This window comes from Eurosta solidaginis, chromosome 1, assembly GCF_040869045.1.
Source record: "Eurosta solidaginis isolate ZX-2024a chromosome 1, ASM4086904v1, whole genome shotgun sequence".
In the NCBI taxonomy this organism is placed as follows: Eukaryota; Metazoa; Arthropoda; class Insecta; order Diptera; family Tephritidae; genus Eurosta; species Eurosta solidaginis.
In genome coordinates, this window is record NC_090319.1 from 271446195 (window position 1) to 271472024 (window position 25830).

The 25830-nt window shown below is 34.7% G+C and overlaps 1 protein-coding gene across 10 annotated transcripts in view; it reads right to left on the reverse strand.

Annotated features, from left to right (window-relative positions):
* Positions 1-25830, reverse strand: part of cpx (complexin) — an 818351-nt gene that overhangs the window by 53339 nt on the left and 739182 nt on the right. For 7 of the 10 annotated variants that reach the window (XM_067760772.1, XM_067760773.1, XM_067760776.1 and 4 more), the window contains one exon: positions 16577-16734. In XM_067760772.1, coding sequence (XP_067616873.1) covers positions 16577-16734 — 158 coding nt within the window. Of the gene's footprint in view, positions 1-16576; positions 16744-25830 lie in introns of all 10 variants that reach the window. The other 3 variants (XM_067760775.1, XM_067760778.1, XM_067760777.1) reach the window with 1 other exon arrangement.

The following is a 25830-nucleotide window of genomic DNA, read 5'->3' on the forward strand; positions in this document are numbered from 1 at the left end:
GCGTATACGTTCACGTTTGCGTGTGAAAAAAAAAAAACGCCTATCCTCGCTTAGATAATGCTTAGGAGACCCATCTTGCGGCAGTGGTTACACAACTATCTACAGCTACAGGGTGTACCCAAAAGCGGAGACACGACCCTCTGTTGTATGTCTGTGTATAACATATAACTAAATCAGTTGCGATGAATTCTGGACACACATAGAACACAAAGAATTAGTGTAGGGGATGAAACAAAAACACATATTTCAGTTACATCTGAGTATAATGCGTATTGAAATTTAGTAGTACACATTTTATGCGCAGCAACTTCAGAGGTGTATTTAAAGTTTGACGCTTACGCCCCGATTCTAGTGTGGTAACAATATTCTTCACCACGGTAACGATATCATGTGGCAACTTTTACACCCTTTTGGTATTCTTCCAGCGAAAGTATCCGGATAATTTTTTACCCACAAAAGTAGGTGGTTACATCGAAATAACCACACAACAGCTGTTGTATAGAAAAAGGCAAAACTGAAAAATAAAGAATTGTAAGCGAAAATAAGTAAAGATAATAGTAAAAAAGTGTTGCCTATTACTATACATATTTGTTTACATTATATACTTTCACAGAATAAATTACAATATAGCTATGTAGAAACTTATCATGCATAATATGCATATACACATCGTCCCGTTTATTCGTTAACCTCGTATCTACAAGTGAGACATTTTCGGTAAAGCGAACACGGTTGCCACACCATGTTTTAATTTGGGACCAAAATTCATCGAAATTTTAGGATGTTTCCATATGAAATTTTACTAAACATAGTGAAAACTTTCCTTTAATTCAAGCTGAACAAACAAAAATATGTGCATGCAACCAAAAATGGTACTATATTTTGACATAGGATATGTCTATGCCTTTCACCAACCAAACATTGTGAACATAGTTTTGGGCACAAAGCTCTTGGTTCTAGCATTATGTTGTTGATTGCAATGAAATAAAATGTATAGTGGAGTTAGGTTTTAGTAAGAAACGGTCAAAATTTGCGTTCTAGTGTTGCCGAACTATCTATGTGGAAAACTCAGTAAATCGTAAATGAAACTAGGCAATTTTGTTAGTGCTATTTTTATAGATCCATACTCTTTCCCTTAACGTTTAACCTTCATATCAGAGCCTAGATTCAGTAAGTGTGAGTTTTGATCCCAGGCCTCAGTGATTCTGCTAGCACCTACGGGAATAATTTTATACAAAATATTTCTTCCGAAATCAAATCTCTTCCTTCTGTCTTCGAGTTAAAATATTTCTTGTGCCAAGATACTTAGTTTTCAATTACCTTGCATGGCTTAACACCACGATAGTCCTGGAATTCCTGGAACTGTTGTTGTTGTTGTAGTGATAAGGTTGCTTCCCGAAGGCTTTTGGGAGTGTTATCGATGTGATGGTCCTTTGCCAGATACAGATCCGGTACGCTCCGGTAACACAGCACCTTTAAGGTGCTAGCCCTAAACCTTCAGACCATTACCCCTCCCCCCCCACCCCCAAGTTCCATGAGGATCTTGGGTCGCCACAGCCTCGTCTGTTAGTGAAACAGGATTCGCCGCGGATAGTTGAGGTTGACAATCGGATTTGGAGAAGCTGTATATTGCGCTGGCAACCTGAAGGGTTGCGCTACACAGCCCCTTGAATCTGGTATTTTAGTCGCCTCTTACGACAGGCATACCTACCGCGGGTATATTCTGACCCCCTAACCCGCTGGGGTGCTGGGTGAGAAGGATTTAAATATCAACGTGCCAAACGAGAAGTAATGCATAGAATTTCTTTGCATAAGTTTTGAAAGTGTTAGGCTCACAGCAGAGTCCTCGCTATAAGCTATGCTAGGCGAGAAGCAATTTTTATTTGCATATATTTTACACAGTGTGGTACAACCGATCGAAATATCTAGCCGTTATTAATATTATTGTAAAAAAGGAGTTTTTTTATATTAGTCGGTTATCTCATCAACAATTAACGACAATGTGTTTGCCAACACTTTTCTTTTTAATGCCTGGCATAAATTATATCTTAGGTGAAATTTTATTGTTCTGGTACATTTTATTGACTGAGCAATTTTTTATGGTGAGAGTTCCATTGAAGTAAATTCAAAAATATATGGGGGCTAACGAAAGTGTGGCGAATTTTTGGGCAATATTGTGAATTTTTACCTGAGTGAAAAGAAAGAAAATTACCAAACGTGGCTACTGCCTAAAAGGACCAAAATTGAAGAAAAGGGACCAGCGGACCAAACGGGGTTGAAAGGGACCATTTTTGGTCCAAATGGTCCAAAGTGGCAACCGTGAAAGCGAAGAAAACTACCTTCCAAATTTCTCCACAGACATTGGTGAGTTTTTCGGTGATGAAAGCGTTACCACTTTGGCCAGAATCGCGGATAAAAGAACTGGTAACGATATTCGGTTGCATAATGTTATGGGTACAACTTTACCGGTAACGCTGAGAATCGGGGCGTTAGCAGTCCATATAAAGTATAAGCGTATAGACGTTTACGTGTAAAAAAAAAACACGGCTATTATTTTAAAACAAATTTAACCCACAGAGCAGAGATCTGCAATAAGTAGTTGTAAACTGAACGCGACATAGGCAAAGTCACAATAAAATATGATTTTAAGTTAGCTAACACTGTTTGACCCGATTTTATATGTAATCTCTGTCAAAAATGCTTCAACTAACTTAGTCACATTTTATTTCGATTATGAATATGCCCCAATATATTCGGATCATGATATAAAAAATCGTGTACTCATACTCAGTCAGGGTTATTCAAACGTAGCGATTCGTATCAGTAATTTGGTTGAGAGTCTTTTTTCATCCTGAGACCGCGTTAGCGTTGAACGCGAAAGATCTGACAACCGAAGATGCTGATATCCGATGTGAAGCTACTTTTGACAAACACATACGATATGTTTTCTCGAAAATCTGTATATTCATATGTATGTATGTATGTATTTAACGTTTTGTTGTTGCAAGAACACGTGAACATGTGTATGCACATACATATATACAAATTCATTTGAATGAGTTGAACAAAGCATAGGGCGCATTCCAAAAGCAACACTGCTGGCGAAGTTGATTAGTGATAAATTCTTGGAACGCACAGTTGCAACTTTGCGGCAAATTAGTGAGCATAAACATTTTCCGCTCCATTCACTCAACGTTTTTATCGATGGGTTGTTGACAGTTGGCTCAACGTATCGTTTCAAAAGCACAATTTCTTTCACTCAGCTGATAACTGATTAGCTGAGCTAGCAGTTGCGCTTTGAAATCCACCCTTCGAAGCAAACTTTTCCTTCGTATTTCAATTAAAATTTCATACGAAAACAAACCAAACACGAGAATAGTTCGTGAGAGACCGTTGTAGCTTGTATCCATATGCATCATAGCTTATACTTACAAAAAAATTTTTGTATGTAAACGAATAGCTCAGGCTAGCTGCGCTTGGTTGTTTTATACGTACTCATACTCAAATTGCTGCCGATATATTATAGTATCAAAAAAGTTACCTGATTCCGATCTCTGCCACAGAGAAAATTAGTTGGTTATGAATGTGGATTTTTTCTGATTTATTATTAGTATTTATGACCCAATGCCAAGATGAGCACGTGCCGAGGGCTGAATGATATGAGGGTGTATAAAAATTTCATATCGCTAACGTTGCGCCTCAGGGTACCAGGGCGAACCCTGTTGTACTGAAGCCCTTATCCCTTTACAATGGACCTCTGGGGGGATGGACCGTTTTTGTCCTATACTCGTGGGAACAAAATGAACAATAAAATTAAAGGAAAAAAAACTTTTTTAAAATTAAGCTTTTATTATTGGTTAATAAAATTAACTAAAAAGTAAAAAATATAATTAACTAAAAAGTAAACAATAAATTGACTCTAAAGAAATATAACACTTTATAAGTTCATTGTAACCTTTAACGATAATTATGCCTTTTCGTCTGCGACAAAAAATTCTATATTGTACATAATTATATATTTTTAACATTAAAACTTTACACCTAAATTATTAAATCTTACAGTTTATATCACAGTCCTAATTGTTCTAATAAAAGCGTGTTACATTGTGATAGTAAGAAAAGGAGGTCCTAAATGTTCTTAATTATACCATCAAAATTTAATACGCTTTTATTAGAATAATTAAGACTGTGATATAAACTCTAAGATTTAGTAATTTAGGTTGAAAGTTTTAATGTTAAAAATTTATAATTATGTACAACATAGATTTTTTTTTGTCGCAGACAGAGAACTTCTAAAGTGTTATATTTCTTTAGAGTCAATTTATTGTTTACTTTTTAGTTAATTTTATTAACTAATTATAAAAGCTTATTTTTAAAAAAGGTTTTTTTCTTTAATTTTATTTTGGATATTTCTCATGTATGTATATACAAATATTTCAAGCGTAAAAGTTTCAATTTTTAGTATGCTTCGACACCAGATATCTCGCATTAAATTTATCACACTTTCAGATTTGTAAGATACGTTTGGCATTTCTAAGCTAATAGTATTTTATTTTCCGCGCATAAGGTAGTTTGTTTTTGTTTATTTTGTAAAAATATTAAATTTTTTTTTTCAAATTTATCAAATTCGACGATGACTTTCTCTTTATTTCACTTGCACTTTTATCACTTAATTTGTTGTTTAACCTTTGCGGAGATCAATCTGACTCCGTTAGGGAGTCACTCGTTAAAAGGACTCCCTACTAGAGTCAATTTGAACTACTAAAGGATGTATATAAAGAAGTATTTTCACTGAACTTCCATATACTTTTCACTTCGATCTTATCATTTAGTTTATCATTTAGTTTATCACTTCTCACTTATCCAATAATAGCGGTGTTTTTTACATGTTTTTTTTTAAATGGCTGGAGTAATTTTAATTTTTTAATAAATCAATTTTGCATACAAATTGTGTGATATAAATTTGTATCGGTGCCTATCTGACGGTCTACAAAAAAATGTTTTTACTTTCAACATGGTATGAAGTGACGCATAATCTAAAACAGCGGTGCACTCGGGAGCTTCGGAACACTATTCCATGTGGTATCCAATTTGAAAAATGTGGCTGTGTGAGTAAAGCGGGAGTCATTAGTGCCGTATGTCGTATCGCTGTAGTCGTATCCCTAACGTAATCACCTGTTTAAGCTGCAGACATTGGTGCTTTATTGGTAACCTTATAACAGCTGATTCGACCAACCTTATGAGAATCAATGCAATCGATTATTGGTGTCGCTAAGGTCGTAACCGTATCGTAGCCAACCAATTGATTTTTGGTTTATTGTTGTAACGATAAACAGCTGATTACGTTAGGAATACGACTACAGTGATACGATAAATGGCACCAATGACTTCAGCTTTATCGTTACGACGGCAAATCAAAAACCAATTGGTTGGCTACGATACGGTTACGACCTTAGCGGCACCAATAATCGATTGCATTGATTCCCATAAGGTTGGTCGAATCAGCTGTTATAAGGTTACCGATAGGGTTACCGATAAAGCACCAATGTCTGCAGCTTAAAACTAAAATCATCTTATTGGTGGTGGTTCAGTTGTTGATGAAAAATTAATGAGGTAGGACGTACATATACACGCATGTTTGTTAACACACAAAAAGTAATTCGAAAATATGCCATATAAACACTACTTTATTACTTGAGTCTAAGGAAAAATTTAAACAAAATAAATTGCTAACATTAAACCATGAAAATATTCTGCGCATGAGCGTTTGTTTGCAAAATATCTTTTCTCAAATGCGCTAAAAAATAATAGCCTCATCCGATGTTCCTACTCTGCTTGTTCACCGACAACTAAAGACGAATAAAAACAAAAGAAAATAATAACACGTGTGAAGTGGCGCCAATAATTATTTCACTAAGTGAGGACCGCTGCAGTAAGGCAAGAAGTCAATCAGTTTGAGCATAACCTTCAAGTTGTAAACCAGACGTCGGCAAAATGAAAATGCAGATGTGTTAATGAGAGCGCGATGATCGCGCACATCACTTGATGCGTCGTTTTGCATTGTTCATTCGCTTCTTAGCAAACAACAAGATAAAATCTTTTGTTACTATTTTTTTCAATTATGCCAATTCTACTCAGTGGAAAAAGGTTTATCCTAAGATACTGTTTTTTGCACAATAAATGCCCCCCAATACATATTTTTGTTAACAAAATATGTACTCCTAAGATACATATGGACAACATTCGTGAACATTGCGATCGACGCACCTATTCGATGTTACTGCACCAAATGCAAAGATTTTTGAAGAACAAAGATGTTGCATGCCCGAAAAATAGTAAAATATAATAAAGAAATAACCTTCAAAAAACTCTAGTAGGTTACATTCACCACTCACCACAGCAGAAAGTGTTAAACTACCACTGTCTGTATTTATTATTTAACAATTATTTGTACATTTTTTATTTAGCTAATCTGTTCAGAATTTAAATTTTTACTCTATAAAACTCCAATCAGTGTATTTTGAGTGCTTAAGTTATGTTAAAAATTGTGTTAAAATTTCTGGTGTGGTGGAAGTGATCTACTAGAATTTTGTGAAGTTCCGCTGCTTTCCACTGAAGATCGGCCATGCAACATCTTTATTCCCCAAAAATCTTTGACAAATGCTTAGTGACTAACAAACGAAAGAGAATAAGAATACGTGTGAATTGACGGCGAACAATTATTTCACTGTTGGCCGACGTCTGCTGTAAAGACCTGAGCACATAAGAATAACCTATTTAACGATCTCCATACAAACACATGCAATCAGACAGATGAGTTGACTGAATATGTTTGTATGGGGATCGTCAAATTGGTTTTTCATATGTGTTCGGGCCTTAAACATCTCATGCGAGAGTCCTATGCTCAAAGAGTATCCATGTGAACACATACTACTACAAAAAGTTGCGTTTTTATTCGAAGCATTGCCGGCGTTGTGCACTTCTGATACAAATATAGTGTAGATAAAGAATTATGTTAAATTGTTTCGTTGCAAAAGTTTTGCACGCCCTTTTTAAGCAGTTCCCGTCATTATAATTGTTCTTCAGGCATAATTATAATATCGCTGAAGCAAGAAATAAAATAAGCTTAAAAGTTGACTGTATATAAATTGCTGAATGGACCCCTCAAATACTAATGTAGTTTAATTAAAATCACAGCATTGCACTTCATTAAATATAAAACTATCACTATTTCATAAAATTCTAAGCTATGAATATTTAAGCACCACTATTAAACTATTTAAAACACGCGATGTAATGAATTCTGCATATTTAAATATTATAAAAGCTTTTACATTTGCCGCTATCAAGACGCTCACTTTTAACGATATAAACTTACAAAAATTTGTCCCCTTTGTTAATGACATGCTTTTAAAGTTATTTGCGAGGAAACGGAAGCGCCTGCCGCTATGCAACATTTTTCCGTTCCATTCTTTGCACTTATTAGACTTTTAAAAAAGTAAAAGGAACAAAAAAAGAGACACATTGCAACATTACTTTAAAGTTGTACATTTGTTTAAAAAAAAATTGTAGGACCTTGCGTTCGCACTTCAAGCACACAAAAAGCTTCTTGTTTTTACTCTTTGAAGGCAGGTAAAAATGTTTCACATCTTGCATGTCGTTCCCTTAGAAGTGTTAGTGGAATACTTTTCAAGATTTTCTTTTTTAGTAGAATTTTGTGCCGCAAGAAAGTTTTGCCATCTTATTTTGACTATAAACATTTATTTTTTTAAGGTATCAAGAGAGTTGAAAAAATGTAGAAATAGAGATTCAAAATTACTCGTTTCAAGTTTAGGGTGCAAAACTTTCATTCACCAAAAGTTTTTAATGAAAAAGTTTATACGAATGGTTTGACAAAAATTTACGGCCATATATTTGCTTTAGTTTGTACTGCAAGAAGTATTAAGGAAGTGGGATTAGGAAGTTTTTTTTTTTAATATTCTATTCAAAGAAACACCCTTAGACCATGCAGCTAAGCAGTATATGTATACTCCAGGTATCTCGGTGATAGAGTCAGTGAATGCAGCCTTAAAGTTTAAATAAACAACTTCAGGATCAAACCATGTAAGATACTGATTGCAACAAATGGTAAAACTTGTATTAAAATTACCCACGGGACGTTAATTATGGTGTTTTGCTATATTGGTAGGCAAATATGACATTTGGTTCCAACGTTAAGTGGGCTAATGTCGTCATCGTCAATGTGTTATAAAATCCTTTAAAGATACCCGAGTACGTTAGAAGCTACTCACTATTAGGTTGGAGGTGCGGGCTCAATTGAGAAGTCAATATATAGGAAGTTATGGCGGTAAAACCACTTTTCAAAAAAGCACCGAAGTGCTCCGAGCACTGGTTTAAAAGCAGCTCCCAAAGGGACCTTAATAGTGGCGGCAGAATAAGGTTCTAGATCAGCAAAATTGAAGCATACTTCTTCTCGAGTACAGACAGGAATACCCCAACCGAGATCAGTGCTACCCTTTATATCTCTAGAAATATAAGTGATGGGAGCGGTGGATTTGCAAGCCTGTGAGAAAAAAAATAAGCAAGAACGTTTGTGCGCAGTATACATGCTGAGCAAAAAGCTGAGGAAACACTGTGGACAAAGCAACAGAAGCTCGACACTTTTCCCAGCGAAAAGTAATAGAGATTATGGAGCACGCTCTACCTAAAAAACCCTGAAAAACGTGGCAGAAAGCGGCTGATGAAGCAATTTGCTCGTAAGGTAATGCAAGGATGGATCCGTGTCTCTCTTCAAAACTACTTGCAAAATAATGCTGTCTGCGTTTCTCTGATTTCCGCCAACTATTGCGGTCAAAAGATGTGAGCCCTTTAAATGGACAAAGATGAAGACTTTCTCTTAAAATGAGAAGAATACGGGAAACATATGACTACAACATAGGTTGAGACAGTGCGGATGTGCAGCGTTGGTTCGTATCTACGCTACGCACAACGGCCCCTGATAGAACTTGTGCTTACCGACAGTGTGGACGGAACGGCCATCAAATCCCAGTTTGTTCGGAAAAGCCAAAGTGCTTCCTGTGCCAGTCAGAGATCTTTCCGGGTATGAAGCATGCAGTACCTACAAAGTGGCGCACTTGCTGCTGCAAAACGAAAGCCGGTAAAGGGGGAATGACCAGCTTCATTCAAGGCAACTTGAGATGAAGCAGGTTAGCTGATGATCTACTGGACCAACATACTTTGAAAACTGTGACGTGCAATTACTCAGCGAAAGAGAGCTTAAGGTAATCATGCGCTGCATGTTGACTGCCCTGTGGGAAGATATGAAGAAGCGATCTATTAATTTGCATACAGAGCCAATTTCTTGAAGGAAAAAGTTTCAGCTGCTGGGTTAAGGACAGCGCTCGTCGTAATAGTCTTATAAAGTCAATGGAACTCCTAATTTTCGTCGCCTTTTCAGTGAATGTGAAAGTTAGATATATCTGCAAAAGTTGTGGAAAGTCGCCTTAATGATGTATGAGTTGAAGCAATAAAGATGAAAGAAGTTCTTCTACTAAAAAATATGCTAATTTATGCCCTAAAACGTACGAAATGGCCAAACGAAAATGATAGCAAATACCATTCCTAGACGAAATTTCCTTAAGACGATTCGTTCGTCTGAGCTATGGTTGGCAATGCCGTATATGCTCAAAATTTCTGGACAAATAGGGACAGAGCATAGTATTTTCGAGAATGAGATTCTAGAAGCGCGAACATTTTTTTCAAGATCTATGTTTATAGGCGTACTTCCTTGATCTACTAAGGACACATCTGGGAGATCGTCGGTGGCGAAAGAAACTAAGTCCAGACAAACTCGGATTTACTTGAAGAAGCAAGCTTGAGTTAGTATCTAGTGTCACTTTACATATTTTAGAAATCACTGCAGCTTGTCGCAATGTAAATCGAGCAGTTATGGACCACTGGTCACTGTTTCCAGTAACAAAATAAAAACTGAAGATCACGATATTCATGAAGAAATATCTCCTTATTATTATTAATATGACAGAAAATCACCCGCTCAGAATACTTTCGAGGGTGCACCGAAATAAAGTTGGAAAATCATTATGTACCTAAGATTTTGTCATTGCTACTGAATATCACAGTAAATTACTGAGACATTCTCAAAGTATTCTAGCTATTCTGCTGTCATTTTGTTTGTTATTTCGATTATTGGGAAGCATGATTTTGACACACAATTCAGATTGCTCTTCTATGACCCTACGGTCACATTCACGGTAAAAGTCGCTGCAATTGAATAGACATCACCACACATAACGTTGCTTCACAAAAATCATCGCTATGATGCCTTCACACTGACACTTATGTATTCGTTATTATTGCTATTAAAAAAGTGGTTAAGCGCTGGTGCTGATGATGGTTGCACATGGCGTTTGGTAATGTCAGCGGTGCTGTGGCGGAAGTTGTTAAATCTCACTTTTAACAAGCGTTGATGGAGGCTTACAAGAGCAACAGCAACAAAAACAAGCATATGCATGTACGTTAAATGTTTTTATGTAAATGTTAATAGCAGCAGAAACTATAAAATCGATTAACTGACGAACACTATAAAACCGCTGCCAAAGCTGCAGGCGCTGGCTCACTAAAATGTTCCATGTGTGTGCGCGCATAAAATATTTAACACAATATTAAGCGCCACCCTTTTAACGTGGTTTGGGTAATTTTTTTTGTGTTTAGTGAATTTTGGTAACTTTTGCTGTCAAAAAGTTTTCATGCGTCAAATGGAATGTGCTTTCAGTAGCTCTATTGAAGTTTGAAGAGCGCTAACGATACTTTTTTGTTGTATATAATAGCAAAGTGTGAAGTTGGATAAATGGAATACCAAGTAAATATATGGGTAAACATTTGTTTGGAAATTTTAATGTTAATGATGGCGTATGCTTGTGTATTTGTTTGTAATTAACTTTGTACTTTTTAAACGATAAAGACGCTACGGTTGTCACACCATGTTTTCATTTGGGACCAAAATTCATCGAAAAAAAGGACCAAATCCAAACAAATGGACCAAATTTTTGTAGTTTTAATTGGCTTACACACAATTCGGCAATTCACGAATGTGTCGAATTCTTTGTAAAATTTTTGATTTCAGGTTGTGGTAAAGTACAAAGTCACACACACTTTCATTCTAATAAAAAGCCTTATATAAATAATTGTTTTAACGAAAATCCTTGGAGCAATCCCCAGCCGTAAGCCAAACTAGTTCTGTTTTATTTACATAAAAATTGTATTTTTAAACTAAATTTATCCAGGGCTCGGTTATATCAATTTTAGTGTATAAAAATCACGTGTCACTATGTTTGTTCACGATGGACTCCTAAACTACTGAACCGATTTTGAATTTCTTTTTCACCCCTGGTGTAGTTTGATCAAACTTGAAATATAGGATACGTTATATCTCAGTTTATATTCGCAATATTATTTTATTGCAAATTTTTTTATTTGTTTATACGTAATAAGAAAATGTTATGTATACGCACCGGCACTCACATTTGCATGTGGTGCGGATATACTTCCGTGTAATTGGTTGGTGTTTAATTAAACAACGTGCTTATCAATAAAAAATATTATAGCGAATGATATCAAGTATAGCACATCACCAGGCCCGCCAAGAGGGTTGGGGGAGGGAGGGTGGGATTAGCCCCGGACCCGGGGTTTCTGAGGGGGCCCGCGATTTAGAGGTACTATGCAATTTTTTTTTTAATTCAGGAGAGTCTTTAGTTGTTCCATGTGCAATTTTTAAGCCGAATTTCAAAAGCAACGAAAATCTGCATTTCGTTTTAATATTATAGTGAAGTGTGAAAAATAAAAATCTATATATATAAAAAGAAAGGTTGAAATGTGTGTTAGTTGGTCGCCGGTGTTTGAAGAGATGCGTTGGTCGATTTTATTCAAACTTTCACACAAGCTGCGTAAACCCCACGCGGTGGTTACTACATAGGTTTGGTTGCGATCGACTTACAGGGTCTCGAGATATAGGCCGAAAAGTGGGCCAGTGAATGCCTAGACAGTGTTTATACAATATGGATATCAAATGAAAGCTGTTGATGAGTGCTTTAGTACAGAGTAATATATTATCCAGAGACGGACTGGGACTGGGATTAGGACTAGGACTGGGACTGAGACTCGGAGTGGGAGTGGTACTGGGACTGGAATGAAATACATACCACCCTCTGGGACAGGCAACAAGGAATGCAGAAGAATGAGAAGAAATTGAGAGAAGAGAAAAGAGAGAAAGAGATTGAGAAAGAGATAGAATGAGACGAAGATGGAGATAGATGAAGCGAAAAAGACGGAGGAAGGAGTGAATAAAAGGATTAGGAAAAAGTGACGAGGGGGGAGGGAAGAGCTAGACGGAAAAAGCGTATTAAAATGTATGCGGATAGGCTAAATTTAGGGCAGAACAACGTCTGCCGGGTCTTCTAGTTTTATTATAAAATCAGACAAAAAGTTAAAAAAAAAAAAAATTGTTTCCAATAGCTGGGTGCTCCACTTTTTTAAATTTAAGTCTTTACTCTTCCGTTTACCAGTGCACCCTCACGCTTCAATTTTCCCATCTATGGACTAGATTCAGTAAGTATGGGTTTTGAAATGTACATTATTTCCATGTAATTTGTGTTAGAGAAAAATTTACATTTCAAAACTCACATTAATTGAATCTAGCCACAGTCCTCAGATTTACTATTGAAAAGTGTAAAAAGTTTGAACTGTGTAGTAATGGTCGAATTTCCATTTGACGAGGTACGAGAAATTAGTTAATATTAACCATGTTATTATTAAAGTTTCTGGGGTTCTGCTCTCCAACGGGAATAATTTGGCACAAAGCGTTTATATCAGATCTACGTTGAGCAATTGTTAAGTTATCGCTTTCCAAAAATATTCCTGCCTTACTTGCAATAAAAATATTTCTTGGGTTAAGATACTTAGTATTCTAAATTATGTACACAGACATCTTTTAAATATCCAATATATCATGGCACCTAAAATTACTCATATTGAAGGAATAATATCAGCAGACCTAATTTTTCTGATTGAACTCTTTAGCGCAGATCGGAAATATATAGAAACTTTTAACTCTGTAACTGATATTGAATTTGACGGTTGTATATCAGAAATGCTATTAACTTCCAGAAACAAAAATAGAAAATATATCCGCATCGCAGTGTGAAGAACATACTAGCCTTGGAATTCCTAAAACTCATCAATTTGTTTTGTGCTGTGTGAGAAAAATTTAAAAACTCTCATTATCTAACGAAGCATATCGCATAACTTGAACATAAAACAGTGGTAAGTGCACTTAATATAAAACAAATTAGTCTCATTAACTTATTTAGTTTTCAATACATGAATGTCTTCATCAGTGGACAACTCCATCAAATTACTTTGAGATGTACGTGCATTTGCAACAACTTTTTTTAAGCTCAAACAGTGACAAAAGTCTATCACGAAAAGTTTTTAATAAACGATCGAAATATCTAGCCACCAAAACAAGATTTTCTGATTGACCGCTTGTTTCACCAACAATTAACGAAAATTGGTTTGCTTCAAGATCCAACACTTTTCTAAACTATCTGCTAGGCCCTACATTTTGTTGACATCAATTTTTTTGTAAGAAATCCATTGAGGTAAATTACAAATTATATAAGGGTTAGTGAAGGTGTGGAAAATTTTGTGGGCAGTGTGGAACATCTTTTCCTCAGTGAAAACGATCTTCATTACACCCTCAAAAGGACCAAAATTGGAAAAAAGGACCAGCGGACCAAATGGGGTTGGAAAGGACCATTTTTGGTCCAAATGGACCAAAGGTGGCAATCGCGAAAGGAGCCTTGGGTCGCGAAGAGTTACATATGAGAGAAAAGGAGACAAGAGAGACAAGAGATGCATACAATCAATCAAGCAGGAAAAGAGTGAACTGAAGCTCGCGACTGCAATATTTTCTACACCATATGCAAATCTTACGACATTAGGCTCACAATGATGCTCACATACCAAAGCAGATAACACTTCGGGCCCATAATGGGTATTCTGACTGAAAACTAAATTAGTCCAAAACGGTTGAGCACCGTTCTGTGTTTGCGACCTGCGTTCGTGATGTCAAGGCTTCAGCTACTAGCTGTGGCAGGGTACTCTAATCTCCGGGCCGCAATTAAGTTAGGTCCCAGAAAACTGATAGTATTTCCTATTAGGACAGAGCTGTTTTATAACAAGCAACAAATTATAATTTTAAGTTTGATTCTCAAACAAGACGTTTATACGACGGCCAGTTCCACCTAACCTATACTGCTGTGTCTCCACCCTTTTTATACACAACTTTTGAAAAATTATCTTTCATATTCATTTGAATAAAATTATAGCTTATAAAGTGTCTTGCCGATTTAAATAAGCATGGACGCGTCTCTCCAATCATATCCGTAATAATCGTCATTTTAACAATGTAAGTATTTCGTGCTGTGTCATTGTAGCCACAAAACTGCCTCCGTGGTTTGCCTGGTTGGTCATACGAGCCCTCTATATATTTGATTAGAGCTGACGTGAGTATACCAAAACACTTTTATGGGTTTCCTTCGGAGCTCTTGTTTCCCAACCAATATTGAGGATGTGCTTCCCCATTCTTAATGCCATGCATTTAAAGTCCGTCCTGGTTGAGCAATCCTAATACCTAATATAAGGCACGTAAATGTCTCCGAAAAGACTTCTATAAGAAGCAGTTAATGAGTTGTTGTTTATGAGCGTAATGGGAGTCTGATCGGACTCATATTTAGGCTCATATAATGTATGAAGAAAGGCTCATATCGGACAACCATTGAAAAAAGGGAAATGCACTCATTCCAGACTTATAAATGAGCTCATAATAAGCGTAAACGATCCGAATTAGGACTCCTTTCTGACTCTTTCTTTGCTCTTAATGTTTGCTAGGTAAAAATTTTCGGTTTTGTTTCAATTTTCTTTTTTTATTTGCTTATGTTTAATTTTTTGTAAAATTTCGATGGATTTTCTATAAAAGATAGAGCAACTTAAAACTGATTATTTCTCAAAGTTTTCTACTAACTGTTTGGTATAATCTAGTAGTCCTGTATTTACGAAGACTTACAGCCAAGAGAGGGTTTTTATCGGACTTTTGCAGAGGCGCGTCACCGTTTTGAAGACTTTCTTTTTGATGTCATTTCCCACATGATATGAACAGATACACTCAAGGGTTAGTCATCTTGCAACAACAACAATGTTGCAAAAAAGTAACTTTGGTATTTTTCTGAAAGGTGGCATCGAATACACAAATTGTTCAGAACAATATTACAGTCCAGGGCGTTAAGTTTAATTTGCATTTAAAAGCTTAACAGGTTAGAAAATGCTCTTCGGCCATTACTAAAGAATATTGGTGCTTATAAGATGTGTAAGATTTCACACTAACACTTAGAAATTTTCCCCCTAACCCTTTTTTACATTTTTACAAGATGCATCAGAAAGTTTCTAAAGATTTACTCGGAATTTTTACTTCTAGGATAAAAAATGTACGGAAGGAATAATCGTCGAGAATTGCAGTGTTTGTATGTAATATTAACTAACACCTAACCTAAAGTTGTAACTCTATCACATTTTTTACAACTTGACCAACAACCCGTTGTCTTCCAATAATCTATGAGTTCAAATAAGATGTGACTCAGACGAATCGGACTATAAGCGTAACAGTTGGGTACGAAGTCCGTTTTATGAAAAGAACCATAGTTATTTTATTTGACGAAAAAGCTTCTATTTTGTTGTACTGAATTATTATAATATCTTGTTTGCTATTGGGTTTCATCGTCTTAGTATTCATTTTTCATATATAAGTGATTTTTTAATGAGTTTTTTGATGGCTTTGGTTTTAATTTTTTAATTATTATACTTTTTATATTATATATTATTTATTAATTTATTATTATTGGCTGATGTGATTTCTGTTTTAAACCCACCAAAGATTTCTAGTCCTGAGGGTCAAACGCTTGGCTATGACTTAATCAGATTGTATGCTGCTTGATTTGCACTTTCTTATTATTATTTTTTATTTTTATGTGCAATTTAAACAATTTTTTTTTTAGAAAAAAAGAAATTTTCAAAAGTCAATAGCGCGTAGATTGATTTCAAGGCATCCAAGCTCTAACGCTACGTTTCCATCAAACCCAAACTCCATGTTTGAAGAAATTTCTCAAGTATAAGAATTTTTTCGAAAACGTTTTTGAGATTTTTGTTGTTGTTTGTGTTTCTGGGATTAGTTTGCATGGTTTTAGTCACAAAATTCGTGACATTTTTTTCTTCAACGATTCCAATTAAAGGAATTTTGAAAAAAAAGAAAAAAAAATTTCCACTGCTATTTTCGTGTTTGTTGTCGTAATTATTTTTGTTTGTCGGCCTGTCAATACTTCGAGTGTGATATTGGTATCAAGATCTTGAAAAAATGTTTGTGATTATTATATTCATCACACACTTTTTATTTAGTTGATACTTTCTAACTAGAAACATGCTTTAAAGAGAGATTGTTATAACTTACCTTATCACGAATATCTTGTCTCATCTTTTCGCGCTCCTCTTCCATTTTACGATGTTTCTCCTTTCGTCGCTCTTCGGCCTCACGTATGGCCTCCTGCCGCTCCCTCTCCTCCTCCTCTGCCTTTTCCTTATCATCACCATCACCACCGCCATCACCACCTACGGCGCCTGTTGGAGAAGGTAAAATGAAATTGGATATCATAATTTTTTAAAAATTTTAGGCTATATTTTAAGCACAAATTGATTAATAAGTTTTTTTTTATAACTTTTATACAAATTTACTAATCCTTAAATACATCCTATAAAATGTTTGATGACGTTCTTTTAAATTAAACTATAAGTTTCTTAAAACAAAAATTTGTATATGGAATAATTCAATTAATTGCGGATACTTTTGTGCATAATATCTTCAACTTATGAAAAAACAATTTTATTCCAAAAACAATTTGCATACATGTATACATGATTGTTATGTAATCCCGTTAATCCTATTATGATTGAATTTATATTTGTGTGGTTTAGTCCCTTGTCATAAATCTTTTACATAATATTTATCTGTAAATCTAATTTACGCAAGTGATTTTGATTTATGCATATATTGTGCATATTTCCTACCATTTGCAGTAAAAAAAAAAGATTTATATGTATATAATAAAAAAAATTTTAATGAGATATATACCACAAAAATGTGCACAAGGTTTGATAATAAGGCAGCTCAGAGTTTTGTACATTTAATATTGGAAACGTTGCATTAGCAAATATGAGCTGCGGATTGCGAACAATTTTTTCATTTTAAAATTATACTTAACATTTTTGACAGTTACTGATTTGCCACACAATACTGCAAATACAATGATGCTAGACCATTTGTACAAAGTCCTGAACTCCCCTTACGATTAGTTTTTTTTTATTCTTTGACCCTTGATTCGTTGAACTATGTTTTTATTGTTACAAGCAATGTGCATGAGAGCAGGGATGCCCCAAAGGAGCTTCGCAGAGCGTCGGAAATTTATACGGCGTTCACTTGACATGTCATGTGAGCGGAGCGACTAAGCTTCAGCAAAGCAAATATTTTTCTTCAAGCAGCAAACATCTCACGCGTGAACTCTTTGCTCATATTTTTCTCAATTCTCCTTGTACACATATATTTCTACAAAAATTGATCCGTTTGTATTCGAAGCTCTGCTAGTTTTGTGCACCACTGGATTTTTTTTTTTAATGGACGTTGAGGCAGCACGCTGCCCTCAAGTGGCCCAATGAAACCAGGCTAATCCTGTTCACGCGATCGATTTATATATATATAGAATAATTTTTTTTTTGTTTGTTTATTTTTTATTTTTGCTTTTGCCGAGTCTTTGATGGGCAGCGGTTTGTCAAGTGTCGCGATCTGAGACTGCTCAGCTACAGAACAGATTTCATCAGCCAAGCGTAATACTTAATGAAAACAGAAGCAAACGTATTATACATTAATTACTAAGAGAAGTAAGAACAATCTTTTTTATAGAAAAAAGGGAACCCGAGCTTTCAAATGTGTTTGAGTGAGAGTTATAATCTTGGCATAAACGCCGAAAAGGTTCATTTTTTTCGAAATTAGTTCTACATTGTTTCAGCAGAAGAGGTTTGAGGTATCTCGATGTCCGAGAGGGAACGCAAAAGTTCACTTCGCTCAGAAGGAATGGGTTCGAAATTGATTCATTTAAAAGTTTTGTCATAAATATTACACCAAACATCTCCCTTCGACTAGCAAGAGTTGGAATATTGCTAAGCTCTAATCGATTAGTATGAGGTGGAAGATTAGTTAAAGAGTCCCATGGAAAATTTCTTAAGGCAAATAGTAAAGATTGTTTTTGTATTGATTCGAGACTGTCTGCATGAACTACTTGATAACGCGGATTCCAGATTACTGAGCTGTATTCTAATATTGGCCTAACTAATGGTGTATAAAGTGCTTTAGTTAGTTAGTTAAATTAGTTAAATTTTTCGACCACCGTTTAAAAATGCAAAAACGCTTTTGCCTTTATTCACTGTAGCATTAATATGAAGATTGAAACTAAGTTTCGAACCCATCATGACTCCCAAGTAAACAAAATTACTTACAGTTTCTAGACTATAGTTGTTAATTGTATATGAAGCTGGTGGCGAAATTCTCCGAGAAAAACACATGAGTTTACATTTTTTAAGATTGAGCGGCATATAATTTACATTGCACCAGGTAACCAAGTGATTTAAATCCATTTGATGCAAGGAATGTTCCTCAGCCGAGGCATATGATTTGAAAAGTTTTACATCGTCTGCGTACATTAAGATTTTTGAGTATTTAATTGTATTAGATATATCGTTTATGAACAACAACAACAGAGTCGGACCAAGATGGATGCCCTGAGGAACACCAGAAGAAACATTGATGACCCCAGAAAGTGCATTTTTAAAGATTACTTTTTGCGTACGATTACCAAGATACGAAGAAATCCAACATATAAAACGGGGTTGAAAACCAAGTTGACCGAGCTTATGAATAAGTAATGGGTCTGATACTTTGTCGAAAGCTTTACTGAAATCGGTGTAAATTACATCGGTGAAGGTCTCTTCTAAATCCATTAGAAACGTGATTGGTAAATTCTAGTAAATTGGTGATAGTTGATTTGCCCCTACAGCACCCATGTTGCGAGCTTGCATCCAAACGGGTATGATTAGAGATTTACGGAGTGTAGGTGTTTCATATTGAGAGAGGAATTAGTTTTTCCTAGTTCAAAATAGGACTTAACACTTTCTTAGCCGTGTACGCAGGGTGCAGGAAGTTTAAATTTGTGCGCACATGCAGGGGCTCGTAAAATTAAGATGATGTTAAAGTAGAAATTCTTGTATGCTAATAGTTTTACTTGTACGAGTATAACCCTAACGTTTTTATTAAAAAATATAAATAGTTAAACAAATTTAAAGGCAGGGTTTTCAGTGCGAGTTTAAACTGCAGGTTTACGTGCATTCAATTTAAGACACTTTGGGTATTTAGCTTAAATGTTACTTATCCTTTTAGTTGAAGCGCCATTAGTCCGGATTAAACTCCAGTTAGCTCAATCAGTTCACAATGTAGACAACGTACATGATGAGTGGGGTTTTTTTTTATCGTTGAAAACAACCAAAATCGGAGAAAGGGACCGATCTAAAACCGCTTCGAAACCAGTTTACTAAATCTACCGTCTGAAGCTTTTTCCTTCCTATTCTGGCTGCTGTGGCACAGAAAAGCTATTGAAATGCCTTCGGCGTACTTTTAACACCCATGTGAAACGCTCGCTCTCCAGGCCGTTTGTGTCGACCAATGCTTCTAAGCGCTTGAGGGGTGGTGTTTTCTTCAGATAGCGTCTGGAGGTCAGGCAAATAATAGTTTCAATGATTTTGTGCTCTATATCGACTTATAATTTGAATTAGGAAAGTACTGGAAGCGTTGGGGTGCGCTGCTTAGGAAATTTATATTTCATTTGATATTTTTTTCAAATATGGTAAAAATGTAGACTACAGGATATATAAGGGTTAAGAAGCTTCAAAAGAGAAATGCGTCTTGTTTAGTTTCGAAGGGCGACCTCGGGCATGCTGTCGATATTTCTAAGAAGGGGAAGAAATGGGCCTCTCCTCCCCAAGAATGCTAGCCAACAATTCGTCTTTACCAAACAAATGCTTACACTTGTTGCATTATTTAAAGGCCTTTCGGTAAGATCATATCCATATACAGCAGCGAAACGAGAAATAGGAGTGGGATTTTTTTAAATTTAAATAACTCCAAGAAAAAAGTTCAAAGTTTTCATAACATTTTTTCGGATTAGCAAATTTTCCAAAAACGTTTCCGAGATTAGTTTTCATCATCAGAAAAATTAAAAAAGCAATAATAATCATAAAAAAAATATTGTTCTGGCCTTGAGCTCAAATCGAACCTTGAAGTGCGAAATAAAAAAAAAAAAAACTTTCAGTTAGTTTCACTTACGAAACGCATACAAGTTTTTTTTCTTCATATATGGAAAATAAAACACAATTTAATTTCGACTGCTAACTATTTTATTTTTGCTGCTGTATATGAGTACATTTTTCATGAATATTTAAAAACATTTGCGATTTTCTGCCATCTCTCATGCAATATAGGTACTTATTTATAAATTAACCAATATTATTATTGAATTTCACAAATAAAATCTAAATCAATTAGGAAAGCTTTTCGTTGGAAAATAATTTTTTCCTTACAACGCAATTGCCCTACAAACATAAAAGGCATACACTTCGCCTTCTCTTATTCATTATAATTAACTTCATTTTATTATACTTCACACAGTAATTTTCTCTTTTCTCTCTCTCTTTTCACAATATTTAACTTAATTAAAAGTATTGTTTTTACTTTTGTGCCAAAAAACTTTCTAATTCTCAAATGAGCGGTAGCAACAAAAGTACCTAAATGAAACCAGAAGTAAAGGAGCCACAGGCGTGTGTGAGAGTGTATGTACTAAAGAATGTAAGTATGTGTGTTGGATCACTTATTAAAGCTCGAATAATATTTGAAACCAATAACCTGAGTATAAAAATAAAGCGGGGTCATTGGTGCCGTTTGTCGTATCGCTGTAGTCGTATCCCTAACGTAACCCTATACGATATATTGTTATCGATTAATGGTGCCTTAACCTAAAAATCGGCGCCCACCGTGGTGGGATGGTAGCGTGCTCCGCCTACCACACCTTATGCCCTGGGTTCGCAACAAATTCAAAATTTTAGAAATAAGGTTTTTCAATTAGAAGAAAATTTTTCTAAGCGGGGTTGCCCCTCGGCAGTGTTTGGCAAGTGCTCCGGGTGTATTTCTGCCATGAAAAGCTCTCCGTGAAAACTGATCTGCCTTGCAGCTGCCGTTCGGAGTCGGCATAAAACATGTAGGTTCCGTCCGGCCAATTTGTAGGGAAAATTAAGAGGAGCACGACGCATACTGGAAGAGAAGCTCGGCCTTAGATCTCTTCGGAGGTTATCGCGCCTTACATTTATTTTTTTTATTTAACCTAAAAATCGTGAAAATTTAATAAAAATGAAGAAAACGCAAAAAATTACAAACATATTCCACTAGAAATAAGTCTCTTAGTCATAACGTATCCAAACTAATGAATAAAATCTACAAAATGTTATTAAATTCACCAGCTCAAATATTTTTAGGTTATGGATATGGCGAAAAACCAAAAACCAATTGGTTGGCTACGATACGGTTACGACCATAGCGTTACGATATGGCACCAATAATCGATTACATTGATTCCCATAAGGTTGGTCGAATCAGCTGTTATTAGGTTACCGATACGGTTAAAAGAAAATGCACCAATGTCTGCAGCTTAAAGGGAGTTAATTGTGGGAGCGTAAAGTTGCTAAGAAACAGACAAATCAAAAGCTAATTTTCAAGGGAGTGATGCATATTTATATGTACATACCGAAGCGCATACAAAACTAGTTGTATATAAAAAAAAAAAAAATAAAAAAACATTTCGAAATGTAATGAAACTCCCACAAAATTGTGAACATGTTCAAGTGGAACAAAAACCCAACCAAACTTTAGCAAATACCCAAATCAAATATGACATCCTCCAAGTCACGCTATAACTATTTAGTTTGAGTTTCCCATTCGATTGATTAGGATTCGGCATTGCCAGCATCAAAAAGTTTCGAGTGACTACATGAGTCACATATATTTCAACGTTTGTTAACTCTACACCAACTACTATAAATGTCAACGGTTTCTCAACTCAAGCGTTATCAATTGAATTTATTACGAAAAAGTTTGACTGATTAAAATTTTGTTTGCTGTGTTTTCGCACCAAAGGTGGGTGAAGTTTGAATAGTTAAAACGAATCTTATACCACCTTCATATTAGTTTTATTAGGAGTAACATCCCATTGAGATAGATAATCATGTTGGCAAATAAGTCACAACTCGGCAACAAGACAGGAGCAATGTATTCAGAAAATTGCTTGTCTTACCATTGGTTTTTAAGTAACACTCAGAAAAAAAAAACTTACCTTAAATTGAGAAAACATGCCCTAAATTAATTTTCTCTAAACTGAGGAAAATTTTAGTGTAATGAGTATGAATTTCTTATTTTTGTGTAAAAGTTTTAATTAATAAGAGGGAAAGTTTGTCTTAAATTTTTTCACACAAGCATATTTCATTGGACAGAGCTGCTCTAGCCCCATACACTTATAGAACTTTTGTTTTTGTTTTGCCCTGAATAATAGGCACAGGTACAAATTTGAATATAAATAAAAATTTTCATAGCACTCCTATATGCCCTCACATATAAATTCGAATCATATGAAAGTGTCTGAATTTCATATGAAAGTGCAAAGAAAAAGCACTTCCATATGAACCCAAGGCCCTATACACTTATAGCACTTTTGTTTTTGTTTTGCCATGAATAATAGGCACAAATACAAATTTGAATATAAAAAAAATTTTCATAGCACTGCTATATGCCCTCACATATAAATTCGAATCATATGAAAGTGTCTGAATTTCATATGAAAGTGCAAAAAAAAACCACTTCCATATGAACCGAAGGCACTTCGGTATGATGTTGAAATTGCCACTAACGAATTGACAACAAAAAAATTTATCAAAACTATTGTAGTACGAAGAAAAAATTTAATTCAAAATTTATTCATTAAGAGGACGATCAAAATTCTTTAAATGTTTAAAATCTTTTTTGAAACTCTTAGTGTACATATAATTTTGTATATGTACTGTGCTTTGTACTTCAATTTAAAAATGTTTGAACAGCTCTGACATTGGATATTCAATGACAATTTTTATATGAACCTCGACTACAACAACAAAATTTAATTTTTTTCATGCAACTTTCTTTTAATTTATTAAAATAATTATTCCGTTAACAAAAAAACAAACAAAAATAGTTTTGATTTTCAACAAAATTATCTTTCCAAATGTAGGCAAATCTTTCTATTGTTAATTATCATATATTTCTTAATTTAATAGTTTTTTTCCCTCATTTTTAAGGAAACTTTTATTGAGTGTAGATGCTTGAAACTAGATCAGAGTAAAATCACATGTACCTGGGCTACCAAGTTTAGTATGGCGTGACTCAGAAATTATGCTTTCGAATCAGCACTGAAGTAGATAAAGAGTTTGCCAATGTTTTTGGTGAAGTTTAACTCCACCTAATTTCCAAAATAGAGTGACGACTAATAGCGTCACTATGCCGCTATTAATAAATGCTGGACTATATAAACAGCAAGGAAAGCAGGTCAAATAGAGAATAGCCACACATACATGTATACAGCAATAAAGAGCGCATGTTACTGAGGCATATACACACATAAACATAGAAGAATATGGCATGCAGATATGTACATAGCAATTAAGAGCACATATGACCTAACACAAACTTCAGATATATGTACATGCATATAGGCAAATCCAATAGGAGATACATAAACGAGAAATAAATAAACAACTATTTGAGAAGGCTGTTGGTGAAAATTCTAGACCCTAGGAGAAAAAGGCGAACGAGGCGACTGAGAGTATAAAAGCAACGCAGTTTCTGCGATGGTCAATCAGTTTATTTTTAAGACTATGCAAGTAGGGAACTGGAGTAGTTTAATTGTGAAGTACTACTACCATAGTAGTGTTGTACATAAATAAATTTTTGTTTGCCAAATGTTTTAATTATTTATACGAAAGTTCAGGGATTCGATCATAAAGCGCATAATAACCAAGGATTTTCGTAGAATTCGTTACAAAATATTCAATGGCACTCAGGTTTGTTAATATCTCAGAGCATTAAGACTGAAGAATACCATGCAGGAGAAAAATGAAGATCTTTACTAACATCATAAATAATAACTTCAGCGTCTAAATAAGAGTCTATTAAGAAGCTATCAGCTGAGAATCTCAAAAAAAAAAATAATAATAATTAGGGAACTCCAAATAATAAGCTCGAAAGTTTCGTAAACATTTTTGTATTTTCGAATTTTTCGAAAATGGATTTGTATGTTTTATTTACAAAATTTATAGAAGTATTTTCTTAAAAAATATCAAATGTAAAATATGAAAATTTATTTGACGGAATTGATAAAAGTTGTTACTTGTATAGCTCCATTCATTGCTGTAGTCTAAAAGATCGACATTTTTTTAACTTGAAGCTTCCATACATATTTCACTTATTCGGGAATTTGTCTTTTCGGCTTTCGCTAGCTTATCTAGGCTGACAGCAGAGTGGATAAGGGAAGAGTTGCTATAGTATAAAGATAAACAAGCTATGCCAATTATTCCTTATGGAAAATTGTAAAAGATTGTATAGTGCTAGACACGTTTGAGGCTTTTAAAAAACATGAAAAGAAAAGTTTCTTACCGCCTAGCATAGCTTATAAAGCGTGCTTAAGCATTGGATTTAAATTTATTGAACACAATTCCATATATTTCTCTCCTGCGCACATGGAAGTACGGAAGAGTTGACTATAAATCGACATGCCGGAAAGTTCTAAACTTTCAGTTTTTTATGCGTTTATTTAGATAATTCAGCATTTCCCAACAAAATGCGGTAATAATTTGCGCACCTGATGCAAGGGGTAAGCCCAAAACCATTAAATTTTTATAATAAAATGACCTTTTGTTAAAAAATATTGTTTCCCGTAAAATTTTATTTTTCCTCTTAAATTATTTTGGCGGTTAGTGTTCGAAATTGGAAACTCATAAACACAATCAACTATAAGTAGGATTTCAAAACGTTTGTATTTTAGTCAAGCATTGTTCCACAATATTGATTTACATGCCTTTTATGACTGTATTTATTTGCTCTGCAAAAAAAGGTTTGTTAAATAAAATTGATTCCCGCTGCAGCACTATTAATAGACCGTATTAGTTTTATTAGTTTTTTTATGACCATCCTTAATATTAAACAACGCATGTTTTATGTACACAAAATATGCTAACTACAATGGTATTATCATAGCTGCTGCTATTGCACATAAGTAAAAAAAAACGAATATTAGTTTTTTTACACATGAAAGGTATTTGTTTATCTATGTTATTACATTTCGTACTATGTTGTACTTTTTAACAACTTTTTATGATTATTTCGGTTTGAAATGGATTTGCATGCACTTAACTGCGTAAACGTGCTTTAATGTGAGATTTTTGGTTATCCGTGAATATTTATTTTAACAAGGTTTACATTCTGTTTTTTTTTCTATTTCATTTTATTATTTTTTTTCATTGCTTTTTTAC